The 17687-nt window shown below is 37.6% G+C and overlaps 1 protein-coding gene across 1 annotated transcript in view; it reads left to right on the forward strand.

The window, feature by feature from the left end:
- Positions 1-2057: 2057 nt before the first annotated feature.
- Positions 2058-17687, forward strand: part of LOC105359946 (putative uncharacterized protein DDB_G0291608) — a 44030-nt gene continuing 28400 nt past the window's right edge. The window contains exons 1-2 of the mRNA XM_011496717.1: positions 2058-2246; positions 3126-3861. Coding sequence (XP_011495019.1) covers positions 2058-2246; positions 3126-3861 — 925 coding nt within the window. The remainder of the gene's footprint in view (positions 2247-3125; positions 3862-17687) is intronic.

Consider the following 17687-nt stretch of genomic DNA (forward strand, 5'->3'; position numbering starts at 1 on the left):
TCGAAGCATGTAAATTGTCCTGAAATATTTCATACAACTAAATATATTTATCCTACTCTCCATGACATCCACCATTTTCTCACATTATTAATGTTACTTTTTTGGCCCATTACAATTAAAAATTGATATACCGTAGATAATTTATCTTCGTCTAAAAAAATATATCTCTTTTACAGTTTGATTGAAAAATTGTAACGTTTATTATAGTGTAATGAAGAAGAGAGAGTCATTAGAATTTTTATATCGACCGAGAAGAAATTAATAGGAATGAGCATTGAATAGTTGTTAACGGCCAATGAAAATATATGAAAAATAAATTGCTATCTATCCCTTTAATCAAGTCCTCATGAATAATTGGAATTTTTGAAATATCAACCGATCAGCGATTATAATATTTCACTCCTTACACCAAAACAACAATAACAACAATACTCGATTCTCAAGTGCACATCGATCGTGCAATGTCTTCTTATGACCTCATCATAAGTACTTATATATTGGAATATGCGAAATGACAAACGTAACTCACGAACATGCATTTATGTGTGCGTGCATATCAATATCAATAGACGTATCGTGTCGTGTCGTACATATGCATGTTCAAATATTTATAATGCTTGGAAGCGAGAGGTAAGTAGTAGTGGCGAATGTATATCTATTTGCACTAGCGCTAAAAAGGAATAGCTCATTCAAGTAAAGAGAAGGACTAGACTGAGAGAGAGAGACCAGTAGCAGCAATAGTGATTCTCGAGGGGCTGCTGCTACTACTGCTGCTGCTGCTGTTGCTGCTCCTACGGTCGAGAAGGGGTGGCAAGCTCGATTGTGGAAGGGGATGCCAGGGAAGGAGCCGTCGGCTTCTCTTGCGCGTATCTCTCTCTCTCTCTCTCTCTCTCTCTCTCTCTCTTTATCTCTCTCTCTCTCTCTCTCTCTTTCTCTCGTTTTTTCATGGCTACACGCTGCACCACCATCGCACACGCTCTCACTCTCACTCTCACACACACACCCTCTCTCTCTCTCTCTCTCTCTCTCTCTATCTCTCTTTAGCTCGCGCGCAACTCGACCATTCGCGGAGAGGCAGATCATTTGAGGGCTGCACACATGTAGTGCGCCTGGCCCCGCACACGTACACCCCTCTCTTTCTCTCGCCCCGAATTCAACCCTGCACGAGAGTTTAATACATCTCGACGAGGACAGGGTCGAGCAGTCAAGCCTCGTGTCGTGAACCGAGCGGCTCGCCGGTCCTTCTTACGCACGCGCGCGACACTTATTGTCGTTGTTGTTCGTCTCTTATGGTGCGTTGGCAGATTCACTTGCCCAAGGAGCGATGGGATCGCTTTGGCTAACAATTTACAACATACGTACAGCCATATAGCGAGGCATTGTCCAAGTTCCGTACGAATGGACCATATCACCAATCAACAAGACGGATTGTTCTACGTCAAAACGAAGTGATAAGACCAACTAAGGTTGTTCGCAGCAACGAGGACTTTACCGATTGATCGTAAGATTAAGTGACGCAGAGACACGCGCATCCACTCACCCAATGATAACAGAAATTCCTTATAATTGCGACAAGATGTCACAGTGATGCCATAATCTTATATAGACTGCGGGAAAAACATTATCAATTTATTCAACATTCTCTAGTGCTGATCGTAATCTCGGCCTTTTTGCAAACGATTCTGCAAAACTAATAAACGATCGTTCGTAACGACTAATCTTACAATATCCATACAAACTATAACTCTTAGTTCACAAGCTAATAGTCATCGTTAATCATCGAGCACATTCCCATCAATTTTATAATTAACTCAACGATATTAGGAATTGGAGTATAAGCGAAGCCCATTGCCCATCCGATAACCGAGTGGGTAATTCACGAGCGCGTATAAATGTCGGCATAAGAGAGAACGCATCCCCTAAGAATTGTCAAGTTACAGTAACGAATGCGTTCGTGAAAGTAATCGAAGATAACGCAACATCGGACATCTTCCTCCCTCCGCCCCCAGGAAACATCATATCTGCCGAGCGGTGTTGCCCAAGTTGTGCGTGCGGTGATGTTTCCTTCCTCGGCGGCAATGCTGAAGAATCTGCAGCAGAGTGCGATGGCCTCGCCCTCCTTCCTCATGGAGAATCTTCTTCAGAGTAAGTCACCGGCGGGCACGGACCTCACTAGTCTGACCTTGAACTGGGCCGCGAGTCTGGTAGCCCGTCAGCGCGAGCGCGAGTCCGCCGCGGAGAATCTGGTCCGCATGCAACAACAGCACCATCACCATCAACAGCAGCAACAACAGCAACAGCAACAGCAACAGCAACAGCAACAGCAACAGCAACAGCAACAGCAACAGCAACAGCAACAGCAACAGCAACAGCAACAGCAACAGCAACAGCAACAGCAACAGCAACAGCAACAGCAACAGCAACAGCAACAGCAACAGCAACAGCAACAGCAACAGCAACAGCAACAGCAACAGCAACAGCAACAGCAACAGCAACAGCAACAGCAACAGCAACAGCAACAGCAACAGCAACAGCAACAGCAACAGCAACAGCAACAGCAACAGCAACAGCAACAGCAACAGCAACAGCAACAGCAACAGCAACAGCAACAGCAACAGCAACAGCAACAGCAACAGCAACAGCAACAGCAACAGCAACAGCAACAGCAACAGCAACAGCAACAGCAACAGCAACAGCAACAGCAACAGCAACAGCAACAGCAACAGCAACAGCAACAGCAACAGCAACAGCAACAGCAACAGCAACAGCAACAGCAACAGCAACAGCAACAGCAACAGCAACAGCAACAGCAACAGCAACAGCAACAGCAACAGCAACAGCAACAGCAACAGCAACAGCAACAGCAACAGCAACAGCAACAGCAACAGCAACAGCAACAGCAACAGCAACAGCAACAGCAACAGCAACAGCAACAGCAACAGCAACAGCAACAGCAACAGCAACAGCAACAGCAACAGCAACAGCAACAGCAACAGCAACAGCAACAGCAACAGCAACAGCAACAGCAACAGCAACAGCAACAGCAACAGCAACAGCAACAGCAACAGCAACAGCAACAGCAACAGCAACAGCAACAGCAACAGCAACAGCAACAGCAACAACAGCAGCAGCAGCAGCAGCAACATCAGCTCCAACAGCAGCAATCGAGTAGGCTCTCTGATCAGCAGGACCTCGACGAGACCAGCCAGTCAGGCAGTCGTCCATCCGAGCTTCAACATCAGCAGCATCCGCGATCCAGATTGCCCGAGGATTGCGAGAGAATTCTCTACGGGCAGGAGAAGGACGCGCGGAACTCGGTGTTGCTGGAGGGTATCGACGGTGGGGAGCGGTACAGTAGCGACGGGGCCTCTGCAATAGACAGACTAAGCGCGATGGAGAGGCTCTCGGAGAGATTAGAGAACAGGTCGGGCTCGGCCATGGACTCGAACAACTCGATGGACGAGGACAGAGGCTCCGGCACCGAACTCGACGGTCTACCCGAGCGCGACGAGATCACCGGTCGGTTCCCGCCGGTACATCTCTCCTCGGATCGTCACTTCGAATTCGTCAGACACCATCAGCATCAGCAACAACAGCAGCATCAGCAACATCAGCAACATCATCATCAGCAGCAGCAGCAGCAGCATATTTATGCGCAGCAGGAGGAGGCGAGGTTGGATAGGGAAACGGTCGAGCGGCTCGACAGCAGCAGCAGGATCAGCGAGGAGACCTGCAGCTGCGGCGAGGAGCAGTGCAGTGGGGGCATCGCGTGCAGGAGGATCCAGGAGAAGGAGAAGCCTCAGCTCAAATTCAGCGTCAACGCGATACTCGGTGGCAATCACGACCGGCGACCCAATCCTGGTAATTTCGATATTTAATATCATTGAATTTCCACAGGATCCCATACGAAGGGCAAACTTGAAGGAAAATTCAAAACAAACAACCATTAATTCGCTTTCTCACTCTCTCTCTCTCTCTCTCTCTCTCTCTCTCTCTCTCTCTCACTTAGATGTTGTTGGTGTCGTTACCGTTACGTAGGTAGCTAGCTGATATAAAAACCATTTTCAAACTGCTTGTACATCTCCTTCGCTAAATAACTCAATTTTTTATTAATAAATCAATTAACATAAATGATTTATTAATTAGTTCTGCTGCCTATTAATAAACGACTGTATTCACGTAAACAGTTTGCGTATATGTCGACGTAGATACTTCTTGGAAAATTAATGCAATGCTAAAAAATTTTTTATACAAAATCATATTTAATTATTAAAAAAACAATTCAATGAGCTTTCTTATTTATTTGGAATAATTCATAATCACTTATCATATCAGATATATATATATATATATATATATATATCCCATACTATACAAGAATTTAAATATAATTTAATTATTTTTTATTTAATTAATTTCGCTATTTATGCAAATTAATATGAAAAAAAATATTTTAATATTCATTGAATAAAATTGTACACATACTTTATTTACATTAATTAATTCCTAATTTTTATTCTGCAAACATATAATGAGCGCTCATTATATATCTTTACATGAAATGACATAATTGTACGACCTTGAAAATATTAAAATTAATACAAATTTCCGGATAAAATGAAGGAAGGAAGTATCAAATTAAATTCACCAATAAAACAACATATAAGAGATTTATAGATTTACAGAGATTATATTTTTGTAATAGGTAATATAATATGATTAATAAAAAATCAAATATATACTAGATATTAAAAAATTCATCATATAATCAAAATTAGCCGCGTAAAAATTGCATTGATTTAGATATAAAAATAATATATAGTTAATTCGAAATTATTAATTATATCTTTTTTTATCCAAAATATGTTTAACTACAATTATTAATTATAAATATGCATTAATCAACCGTATATTTCAATATATATATATATATATATATATATATATATATATATATATATATATATAGATAAAAATATTTTTTATAAAATTATAATTTTTATAAAATTTCGAGTAATATATTTGCATAATAGGGTGCAAGTGCACATTTTTTATTACATTCACCTAGTTAATTTTAACGTAAATAATTTAATATACCATATCAATAATCATATAATATTTATTTTATTGCTTATTAATTGTCATTGCGTAATTAACCCACTTATTAATAATCGTAAAAATCGATTTTAGTAAAAGAAAATTACTGCTCCAGTGAATAGGGTTTGTTTATTTGCAATATATTTTTCTTAAGATCGTAAAATAAGCTTCAAGATCGTTCAAAATTACATTTTCATTCAACTGTTATTCATGTATCATAATAATTGGACACCATCGTTGATTATATTATAATTGCAGTGGAGAGGATAATATTTTACCACTCGTACAAATGAATATAATTGTTTAATATGAATTTGTTATTTTGTTAAAGTCATTACAGCTTGATTTATGTATAATTTATGTAGTTTAAGCAAGCGCTATTAGCAAGACTAAGGCTCTTTATAGAGAAAAATAACGTTAAATTTCAGTAATTATAATTGGGATTATTGTTTCATTGAAAGCTTAAAGAGTTGATCAACTTGATAAACGATTTATGACAATAGCTCGCTGAAAGTTATAAAACATCTAAATTCATAGGGAATAGCAATGCAATCGTATTAGATACCATTGTACAAAGTTTTAATGAAACCTCTGCAGGATATCATTAGCTCGGAAGTTTTGGGATAAAAGTCACGAGTTGCACAATTGATGAACTAATAATGAATCTATGGATAATTTTGAAAATGACGTGAATAGTTATGTGTGTGAAGATTTAGGGGTAAGTTGATGCAATGTAGTGACGATGCAATGACCGTCAAGTGGGTGGATGGGTGGGGGTGGCGTCAAGAGAGAGTCTGACGGGGGCGCCGCTCTGGCGAGTCGCGTATACCAGCAGGAGCGGCAGTCGGCCCCGACCGGTCCTCAGGTAGGATGATTGAATGATGAAGCGGGGTCCGGTACGACCGTGCAACATTATTGGCGACATTGTCGCAGCCGGTAAAAAGCATCGGCAGCATCGTCGAGCGTCCCCCGATCAGCATTCATGATAAAGGTCTGGCCGTGCATGGGCAATTACCAGTTGGTCGGCGATTCGAATCGGCGTGGGGCTACGGAGACAAGAAGCACCGCTGATAAAAAGAAAGAGGCCAAGCCCGCTTTTATGCTGGCGGCCGAATCTCGCGGAGGTTGGAACAAAGCTCGGCCACAAATCAGTGTCGCACGCAGACTTCTCCGGTGCTCCTCGCTCCCTAAATCTCATCCGCACACCCTCAAGACACGAGTTGCCCCGCGCGCAGTGTGCGTGCGCCCTGGTGGCAGCGTCGACGGTGGTAAAGGCGGCGGCGGCGGCGGCGGCGGCAGCGGCGGCAGCGGCGCACAGCGGCGCACAGCGGCCAACAGTGGAGGAGGAGGCAGTGGGGGCGGCTACGACGTCGGCTACGGTGGCGGCTACGACGACCCGGCGTCAGCTGCTACGCCACTTACCTTCACCCCAATATTAAGCCCTTACGATTGCTGCCTATAATATTAGACAAGAGACCCGAAATCCAATGACTTAGTGCCGCGAGCTCTCAGCCCACCCCTCGCGCTCTCTTTCTTCTCCTCGTCGCCTCTATTGGCCTTGTACAATCTTATATACATATATACATAAATGTATGTGCCATTCAGCCCTGATACTTCTGTCGCTTTCTTGTCTATCTATTTGAAATTGCTAATCGTGTTAGCTCGAGTACTAAATCGTTATCGCTTGATTATGGCTTTGACGTATGTATGTGCTTCGGATATTCGACAAAGCTTACATTTTTTATCTTAGCTTACTTCTTGTTAATTGAACTTGGTTTATCCGGAGCATTGAGCTATTTTATCATTGTACAGAATTTAAGACGAATTAATCATTATAGGTGTTTGTTCGCGATCGGCCGATTTATTTAATTAATAATTTTAGAGCACATTTTTCTATTAGTCTTTCCAAAATTCGTCTTTATTCATGGACTCTACTATCAATATTTGAATGAAGTGAATTATTTAAAATAATACAGATTTTAATGTAGACGGCGCGGAAATCAAACACAGATAGGAATATTTGACGATGAATGAACTATTTCTTATCGACTTGAAAGTCAAAAATCTTATAATTCATAGAATAATTAGACAAAAAAAAATATATATTTATTTAATAAACGAAAAAAATTATTATTTTTTACATACTTGAATATCAAATGCCACTTATTTGTATTGAACTTGCAATTAAATTAAAATTATGTGGATTTGTAATTTTACTGTATTTTCATGATTAAAATTGATTTCACTAATAAAAAATACTTTTTTTTTTTTTTTTTTTTTTTTTTTTTTTTTTTTTTTGACAAATAATTGCTAATTTTCTCACGTATTGTGTACTATTTCTTTTTCAGTGATTCTATCAGCCCATAATGTAGATTAAAAATTCATCAATCTTCGACAATTTTGACATTCAATAAGAAGTATTATATTAATATGGCCGGCAGGAATAGGTTATTCAATATTGAAAAATAGCAATATTAATGTTTGTTTTATCAATCATATATGAATTCAATATGTATAGACTGTAGGTCTTGCATGAATTATTCACTATGTGAAATATTTCGAAATTATTGTGATCCAAAGGCTCGTTCGTTAAAGATTGATTTTAACTCTGCAGGTATGGTCATCAAAATATAATTTATACCTACAATAAGGACACTATGGTGATCAAGCATAGATAAGTCACAAATTTTGCTATAAATTTTTAGTTTATTTATCATATAATGCTTTACAAGCAAAATTTACGGTTCAAATAAAATTATTTTATTTCAAAAATGTGACACTTGCAAGAGATCTAAGATTTTATTAGTTTGTAATATTTTTTCATTTTTATCGTTTTCAATTCATCGGAACAATATGTTACCGAATAAACTGTTTAGTAGCTTCTATTAATAACCCCGGCAAGAAATAAAATTAATCAAATTTCATAAAAGATTATTACAATTTTTATTACATTGAAACTTTTCTTCGCTATTCAAGTATACATTACGTCAGTTCAGCAGTTCGTATATATAAACATTATCTTACCAATATTAATTATCTAATTGGATTTTATAATAATTTTACATTATCATTTTCATATTTTATCATATTTTCTTGTTTATAATTAAACGTGGCAGTTATTTTTGCATCTACTATATTATTACTAAAACAAACAAAACAAAACAAAAAAACTCTTAATATGTAGGGACGCTGATCCCCTCTCTTCGTGATGATGTTTTAATGTATTTCACAAATTTGTAAAAAAATAATTATGATATCTCATCCTTTCATTACAACGTCTTAAAAAAATATATTCTCGCTTGAATGGCATTTATATTGGATTTTAATTTTTAAAATGATAATTCTAATGTTCAGTATTTGAAAATTGTGCCATTAAAAACTTTTGTTGTAAAAATGAATCTCTGCTTTGAATTGTGATATAATAGTTTCATACCTCATTAGCATTATCAAGTTTATCACGGATAAGTTATTAATGAAGCAAAGAATATAATTTCTCGTAATTTTATCACCAAACTATAGAATGGAAATATAGAATGTATTGTTTTATAATCTTCAAGAATACAATCGACAATATCAAATATATATAATTAAAATTATAAGTGATGAATTCCTTTGAGTCCGTAGTCTTATCTCAATACTTGATTATACTATTTCATCGGAAATCGCGTGGTATTGCAAATATTTTATCGTCGCAAAAACGCAGGCATCTGCTTTTATTTGCCCATTAAAAAGATGTAAAAAGCAAGAGTGTATGTTCCCAAGAGGTAGTTTAATCAAACAATTTGAACGAGCATAAATACGAGGGTTTCGACGTGCGGCCACGTAATTGACACGGTTGGCGTTTACTCGCACACATACATACACGGGCGCGCGCAATCACATTTCGTGTCCTGCGCAACTTTTCAATTACATCGTCAGGGAGAATTTTATTTCTGTCGTTCGCCGTTCCTCTTTTGCCTTGATTCTTCTCTATTATCGCCAATTATTTCGTAATACAGCATTAACATTAACAATTAATCTCGTTAAATTTAATGTAATATGTCCCTTACGAACCCAATGAATTACTTATAAAATTAGGGGTTTTAAAATTAGAGGCTTTAACAACTTGAAACTAAAAAATTATAAAAGATATTAGAGTTACTCCCTAAATTATTATTGTGAATGTATTTGATCGATATGGCTTGGCCTTAATATATTTATATTAGGATTCGAAGACTGTAAGTATATATTATTTTAATCTATTGCTTTCACTCATTTTTAATAAATTCTTAGTTGAGATTATTCGAAGGTTATAAACTAATATGATAATAGAATATTTTATAAGATTATTTTTATATATTATAGGTAATATCATTAATGTATATCCACATTATAATTATTTCACTTGGATATTTATCCTCGGTAATATATGCAGATAAAAGTAAAAATAATATTAAGCAATTGAAAAAGTGATTAATAATATTATTTGAAATTCTGAGATTAATGTTTAATATGAGTTTTACATAAGTAAAAAAGATGGCTTTCTTGTATCATAGTAAAATCATATAATATTAATATAGAAATGCCCATGTGTTGCAATTGTCCATAAATAATCAATATTTTTGAAAATATATTAATACACATGTCAAGTTGTATTATATTCCAGCATACTGACATATTTTACGTCTTTGCAAAACATTTATAAAAGTGAAATTTTCAGAGTGATTGACACAAAGCTCGGCGCAATATTCCTGGCACGATAATTCTTGCTCAAATAATATAATTGTATCCATAAATTAGCATTTAATAAGATAAATATTAAAGGTACTGAATAGTATAAAAATTAATAAGTGATCGATACATAATTAAATACTTTCGACATTATCCCGTCGCTAATATGAATATCAAATACACATTAAAGTTCTAATAGAAATCGAAAAATTCCGTAAAAATAAGGACTTTAATAATATTATTATATTTAACATGTATTATTTATTTGCAATATTTAATCTCATCACTTTAATTTCACTTGCATTAACATAAATATATATATAACATAACATAACATAACATAACATATATATATATATATAAACACTTCTTGTTAATGTATAAATACATATATAGAGTTTTTTATTTAAAGAATGAAAACTTTCAAACTTGACATTGAATATAATAATTCAAAATTCTTTATACATACTTTTCTCAAACAGTATCGTAATATTAAATGATATAATATTAAATTAATAATAAATTATTCGGTTTTTTTTTTGTTTGTTGTATTTATTATTACTGTCTTACTAATTAGATACATGGAAATAAAATAAAACAATGGGAGACAGCAATAATATGCTACATCAGCCTTAATTGAATAGTTAAAGGTTTCATGAGGTTTAAGTAAAATATTTTATGCTACTACTTCAGATATTTAAATTTTTTTAGATTATTTTTAAAATATCATATATCGATCACTTTGAGTTATTGATTATTTTGAGTCTAGAATTATCGTTAAATACTATTATTTTTTACTTTCAATAAATTAATATTTTTGTAAACATTGTTTTTCATAACATAACAATAGTATATCATAAAATACCATAACATTGATAAATTTACGTTAATTGCTTAAATTCTATGAAATAATTAATGAATGATCAAAGTACTTCGTTGTCTTAGTTATTTCTTTTCGATTGACAATATAATTAAAAATTATTTTCTATAAACTTGATTACTTACTTAGAATTTATTTACTGATTTAAATCTATCAGTCCTTATGCACAATCTATTATTTGTCATATCATTATAATTAATCTGAAAAGATATTCGTCTTAATCATTTTATGTTTATTATTAAGTGAAATAAAACTTTATAAATTAGATTTTGTCTTAATTTATTAATTCTATTTCATTGCAAAGATTTCCGAGATAGTAATGTATTTATTAAATTTGCATAGAACATTATTTCTTTAATTTAATGTTAACTTTGAATATTTGATGGATTACTGCTAAATATATATATATATATATATTCTCAATTTTTAATAATATTTTTTATTAAAAATAGTAAAAAAAAAGCAAATGTACGAAAATTATATGCTTGTGTGTGTTGTTTTAATTGATTTCGTGTGTTATTTGAAAAAAATTGAAATGATAATAACCTTTTTGTTCAATAGATTTACCTGTTCTATCGAATGCAATTGATGTACTGCTACGGACTTATAACATTTAATAATAAAAAAGATCTTGCTTTATTTATTGAAAATTCCAAAGTTAATATATTATATTTTTCAAATAAATTTGTATGATTGAAAAAAACGTATTATTTCATAGAAACTATTACGATCACTAAAAGTATTTGATATTTCTTCGTCTATTATTCTTGATAATAACAAAATTCCATATAACTTTAATTTATCAGTGTTTTAATGTTTATTATATATAGATTACAAATAATGGCAATCTTGATCTGAAATTCAACTATTGTGAATTTGCTTTTCTCAACATCTCTTCATAACTTGTGAGACAAGTATGTGGAATTGTCTTTTATTTACTAAATCGTTCATCCGTCGTTATCGATCTGACATCCAATGTATTTGAAATTAATGAAACAGGCTTTTAATATAAATTCTATAGTATATCCATTTTTCATTTTAATGTAGTTTCTTATTTTTCTAATATTTCCTCATTTTATACGAATGCTTTACGTCAATTTAATTTTGCCCGCAAACAATCTATTGAATCATTTTATCAAAAATAAAGATGTTTCTTAAATCTAGTCGTAAAAGTCGTAAGTACATAAGTATTTTTTTTTTTTTTTTTTTTTTTTTTTTTTTTTTTTTTTTTTTTTTTTTTTTTAATAAAGTTAAATCTTTTATATTCGTTCTATTATAAGTATCCTGTTTCATTCAAGTGGCTATAAATATTTATTTAATATATCTGCATCTCAAATGCCCATTCGTAAGTTACTTACTTATTATCAAGTGTTGTTTCTAAAGCTTAGCTTAACGTATATTTGAAATCGTCGTGGATAGTGAATACAAAAACAAAAAAACAAAACAAAAACAATAAAAAGAAAAATAAAAAAAAAATAAACAAAAATGAAATTGAACGAAGAAGAAAAGTCTATTATACTAAACTGACTGTTTGTATGGATTTTGATGGACTAACGTAGCCATCGAAACTCATACGCCAGATATTAAATTCCGCTACTAAAACTTTTTCAATTTATATCTAGATAGAGATCTATAAGATCAATTCACTCGAAGCTTGTAGTTACATCGTCAATGCAAAGTTTGCGCCTAGTTGGCAAGCCACTTGCAATGTGACGTGTGCTTTGCCCGAGAGCACATCTGCTAAAACCACTAAAATATTCGAGTACGGTAGATCGGAAAAAGCCGACTTCCCAAGATATATATATTTAAATTTAACGTCGGAATATCATTATTAGAGTTGAGAATGGATGGAAAGAGTAACGAAGAGGCAGATATATTACCGGGCGTTCTTCCCCTCCTCTTTCTTCCGTCGCCGCCGCGATGATTGACACAACTCGATAAAGCTTGATTTCACATCGGGGCCACTTTGCATGTGATATGCGTCATTAGCGTGTATTCGCGTATTTCGGGGGACCGGAACAAGATTGACCGTTGTGCCAAGTGCATGTGTTGCTGGGAGGCTCGCGTCGGGTGTTTATAGACGGGACGAAAAAACGATTGGTCTGGAAGGTTCGGTGCGCGTTTATGGAACTGATATTGTTGCGATGATAATGAAATAATCACTGTATGTCCGATGAACGGGAGGATATAATTATAGGGGTCCGATGAGATATTATTACTTATTTTCAACGCCGTAAGAAGTGCGCGCGTAAGAGTGACGGATAGCGAGTGTTATATATAGAAATAAAAAACGAGTGATATATATATATATTTATACATATATATATATATATATATATATATATATATTAGAGAGAGAGAGAGAGAGAGAGAAAGAGATAGTTAGAGAGAGAGAGAGAGAGAGAGAGAGAGAGAGAGAGTGAAAAAGATCGAGCAGCGGCGGATTTATTGAAAATTAGTTTCGCGTTAGGGCATCTTCGTGTATAATGATTTGTATGTGCGCGAAACCCATTATACAGTGTATTATTGTTTCACTAGGATATAAATGGGATTTACTTTTGTGTCAATCAATCTTTCATATTGGCTTTTCACGTCGATCGGTTATCGATATATAATTAATATAATTGCAGGCTGATTAATGTAATTTCATTGCCGTTTAAGCGACGTAAATGTCCTTATTTTACCCATTTTATCAATATAAATTCTTTAGTTACTTATCGCTTTTCTCACTCTCTCTCTCTCTCTCTCTCTCTCTCTCTCTCTCTCTCTCTCTCTTTGTTTAGGTTACTTAGTAGTATAGATCGTCCGTGCTCTTTAAATTATGATATTATATATTTGGATATAAAAAGTGATGATGTTTAGTAAAGGGATTTAGTAAGGGATGCGACAATACTCTGGGATATTTAGCATGAGCCGTCATTTCCCATTTGCATGATAAACGTTAATACATTTAATTACATTTACGTAAATAATAATAATAATAGCATAATAATTAAAATGCATTTAATTATAGGCTACTTTATACCTGTGCAAAGCGTCCATTTGCGCAAAAACCAATACACCACTATTCTTGGTAATGTCATCATTGAATATTAGCTGTTTTGTGAAACAGACAGATGCACGAAACCGAGGGATGATGGCATATTAATAAAGTTTCGCGGCAAGTGCACTCGTCAAAAGATTCATATTTATACGAGGATCGTGATCAAACGCCGATCTATCACGGGCACTCCATAATCGGCAGCTCCATAATCTTAGCGGATCAATCCCGAGGGCCAAAAAGGGATGGACTCCTTCTCACGATTAGAGGCAAGGCGCTCTCCCCACGTGTGCGCACCTCTTCTCCCTCACTCTCTCTCTCTCTCTCTCTCTCTCTGTCTCAATATGGCGTAGTCGCCTCATTCTCTCGAAAGTGAAAGAAGGAGCTAAGAGGGTAGCCACTTGAGGGCGCGCGTTTGGCAAATTCGCATCAATCGTCATCGGAGCCGAGGACTCGACGACGACGGCCCAGGGGAGCAGACACGGGAGACGAAGAGGAATGTCGAGAATCCACCGGCCGTCCGTCCGTCCCAACAATGAGTGAGCCGCTTAACCGTAGGCCGCGCCGCAAAGGGGTTGGACCGCGGAGGGTGAGCCTCCGTCTCCGTCTCGCAGTAACTGCGCGCCACGCCCACCGGAGCGCACAAAAAGGGCAAATACGTGTTTGGAAATAATAAAATAACGGGGGCTTATTATTTGGCCGGGCGTTGCACAATACGGAACGGGCGGGAGCCGGGGTGGGTGCCGGGGTGGGGGCCGGGGGGGGGTGGGACGGAATGGAAACAACAACAAAAAATGAAAAAAGAAGAAGAAGAAAAAAGCCGGGGGTGAGACGAGCCGAGAAGAGAGCAGCGGCTTCGTCCCATTGTCGGATCGGCGTCGGCGTCGGCGTCGGCGTCGACGTCGGCGGTGGCGATGGTGGCGGTGGTGGCGGTAGTGGCGGCAGTGGCGGTAGTGGCGGTGGTGGCGGCAGTGGCAACGGCGGCAGCAGCGGCAGCAACAGCAGCGGCTGTGCGCAAACCCTATAAAATGCTCGTCGGCTTTTATCGTCGTCTCGTCCCTGGCTAACCAATGGGCGCCGCCGGTGCGCTGGTGCGGATCCAACGGAAACACTGAATGGGAATCGGCTTTTTAAATCCGCCCCGGTTTCACGAGCTATTTATCCCCGCCGCGTCGAGTCTGTTGTTACAGTTGTGGCCTCTCCCTTGCTCATCTCTCATTGTCTGCCTACGCGAGAGATTATCTCGGGGCGCATCTCGAGTGTGCTCCGACTCGGCACATTGCGCCACCGAAACTCCTTTACCAACACTCTATATCGCTTGTGCATGAATAGCGAGGAGGACGTCGAGTAAACAGGCTCGGATTACTCGCCTCCGTGTGCGGGCATCCGTGGTGGAAAATCCGAATGCTCGTCATTGTCGAGTCGTGGCTTCTCCTACCTTGCCCCCATTATCAACAAACAGGCACAATTTGGTCAATGCAACAATCGGAGCTTTGCGCTTCGGGTCGCGCTTCCTACGAGCCAGCCACTCATTAGGGATTCGAGCCTCGACTTTGGGATTATTATGTCGATATTGACGTGACAAAGCGTTGCTCGGCTTTAATATAAACACGCGCGAGCGATGCCAACCCTTTTAATCGCGAGTTAAATGGTAGTCGTCGATAATAAATGCTCGCACGAACAACCGGGGACTATTAACTTTGTTCGACGGCACAACAAGGCCATTTACCCACGTACTTTTATAAACATTGAATTTGTCTCGTACGATCAGAAAAATAACGCTCTATACGTATTTATCTCCCTCTCCCCCCCCCTCACTCTCTCTCTCTCTCTCTCACTCTCTCTCACTCTCTCTCACTCTCTCTCACTCTCTCTCACTCTCTCTCACTCTCTCTCACTCTCTCTCACTCTCTCTCACTCTCTCTCACTCTCTCTCACTCTCTCTCACACTCTCTCACTCTCTCACTCTCTCACTCTCTCACTCTCTCTCTCTCTCTCTCTCTTTATTCCTCTTTATCTCTCTACATCTCTCTTTATCTATCTTTATCTCTCGGACGTTGACAATGGAGCTCTCGTAGAAAAATATAGGTAATCCGTACGTCTCGTTGGAACGTTCGATCCATCGATCGGGCGATCCGCTCTCCCGGCAAGCTAATCTCCGTCTCCGTGCACAATAACTCGACGAAATCGCGCGCAGTTATTCTTAAGGATTATGGTGCTGGGATGGAAAGGGGAATGGAAAGGGGAGGGAAAGATAATGTAATGGGGGGAGGGGGAGGGGGAGGGAAGGGAGGGAGAGGGTCGATCGCGCTTCGTTATATTGCGCCAGACCACCGCAGCGGCTCCGGGGCTACGGTAGATCGTGCGGACAACGTATGGGAAAATGCACGGGCCATTCGATGTTGCAGCTTGTGTTTCGTGAACTCGCGCACAATTAACGACGAGTCACCGTGCCCGCGATGTTTGCTTAGGATGTTTTCCTTTCGCTTCGCGGTCCGCCCTTCTTTTGCCGTCAAACATCGCGTCAGGTAAGACGGTGTCGAATTTTTTTTCGGGCGGCAGCTCGAGAGGGACGACGTTTTATTCATTGAGCTCTTGTCCTCGCGAAACGATCTATGAATGCTAATCGCGACTATGCTAACGAGTCCGCGCAATGGTTGGGAAAGGGATATTCAACGGGAGTTGAGGTTGTCGAGGCTGTGGCTGATGAGCGTCGATGTGGGCCTTATCGGCTGGGCCGGGAGTTCGATAAGACTGCAAGTCGGCGCGTATTTGGCAAAATAGACGCCGAACTATCTGTTGCTGGATGCGCGAATATTTTCAGCGGCGAAGACAATGGTAGAATGCGTCCAAGGCCATCTATGGCGATAGCGAATGTTCAATGAAATGATAGAGGGCCGTAAAGCGAAAATATAACTTTAAGAATAAAACTGTAACAAATAACGTAATTGGTTTGTTGTTGATGACAAGCCGCGCGCTTTACAGAGCTGGCGAATCGCTTCGTTTTTCGTTTTAATAAAGTTGACGACCAACGCGCCACCCATTACGAATTGTGTTTGCTTCAATGATTTTTGAGCTTCCGCATTCGAAACGGCGAACCACGATGATGAATACCTTCGATAATAACGAAGGCTCCTGGCCCTTACATAGCATAAATTTTTAACGCTCGACATGAATATTTAAGGGTAGATTTTCAGTTTTCAAGGCCCGCATCTACATTTTCCTTATTAATTTTCACAAGATGATGTAAAATCCTTATATAAACACGCGGAATTACGTTTTAATACACGTCAGCGAAACTTGCACGTTCGAATGTAGTTTTTATTATGAATTGTAGATTAATTTATTAAAATGAATGGATGCTAGAGCGTCGGCACCTCTAGGAATAAAAGACAACATATTTTCATATTTTTTCTACTTTAGAATTAATAAAGTATCGAGTTTCCCTAAATTTAATCATTCATTAATAACAATGCACATTTATAATTTACTATTAAGCATTATTTGTCTTGTGCACTCGATAATTGTACGATTAAATTGAATTCTTCTTGGATAAGCGAATAATTGTACAGCATATAATGTACAATTACATTTTATACGAATGAACATGTGCGAATGTAATAGATAATAGTGGTATTAGTAGTGGTAGTAGTGGTGGTGGTAGTAGTAGCAGCAATAGTAGTAGTAGAAATAGTAGTAGTAGCGATAGCAGTAGTAGCGACAGTAGTAGTAGTAATAACAACATCGATCATGACAACGACGACGACACAAAACACTTTTTCTTCGAATTTTCATGAAACATCGCGGTATCCAGTTTATAAGATAATCGTACGTTGTTAACTTTGTTCGTTCGTCGAATGCAATGCCGTGAAAATTAATTGCCTGAAAAGCTGGAAAATGATCTTCTCGCTTCTCGTCGTCGAAGGGTGTTGAGCTGTAGAACAAGATCGGAAGGTCTAA

Source organism: Ceratosolen solmsi, unplaced genomic scaffold (assembly GCF_000503995.2).
Source record: "Ceratosolen solmsi marchali unplaced genomic scaffold, CerSol_1.0 scaffold29, whole genome shotgun sequence".
Classification (NCBI taxonomy): domain Eukaryota; kingdom Metazoa; phylum Arthropoda; class Insecta; order Hymenoptera; family Agaonidae; genus Ceratosolen; species Ceratosolen solmsi.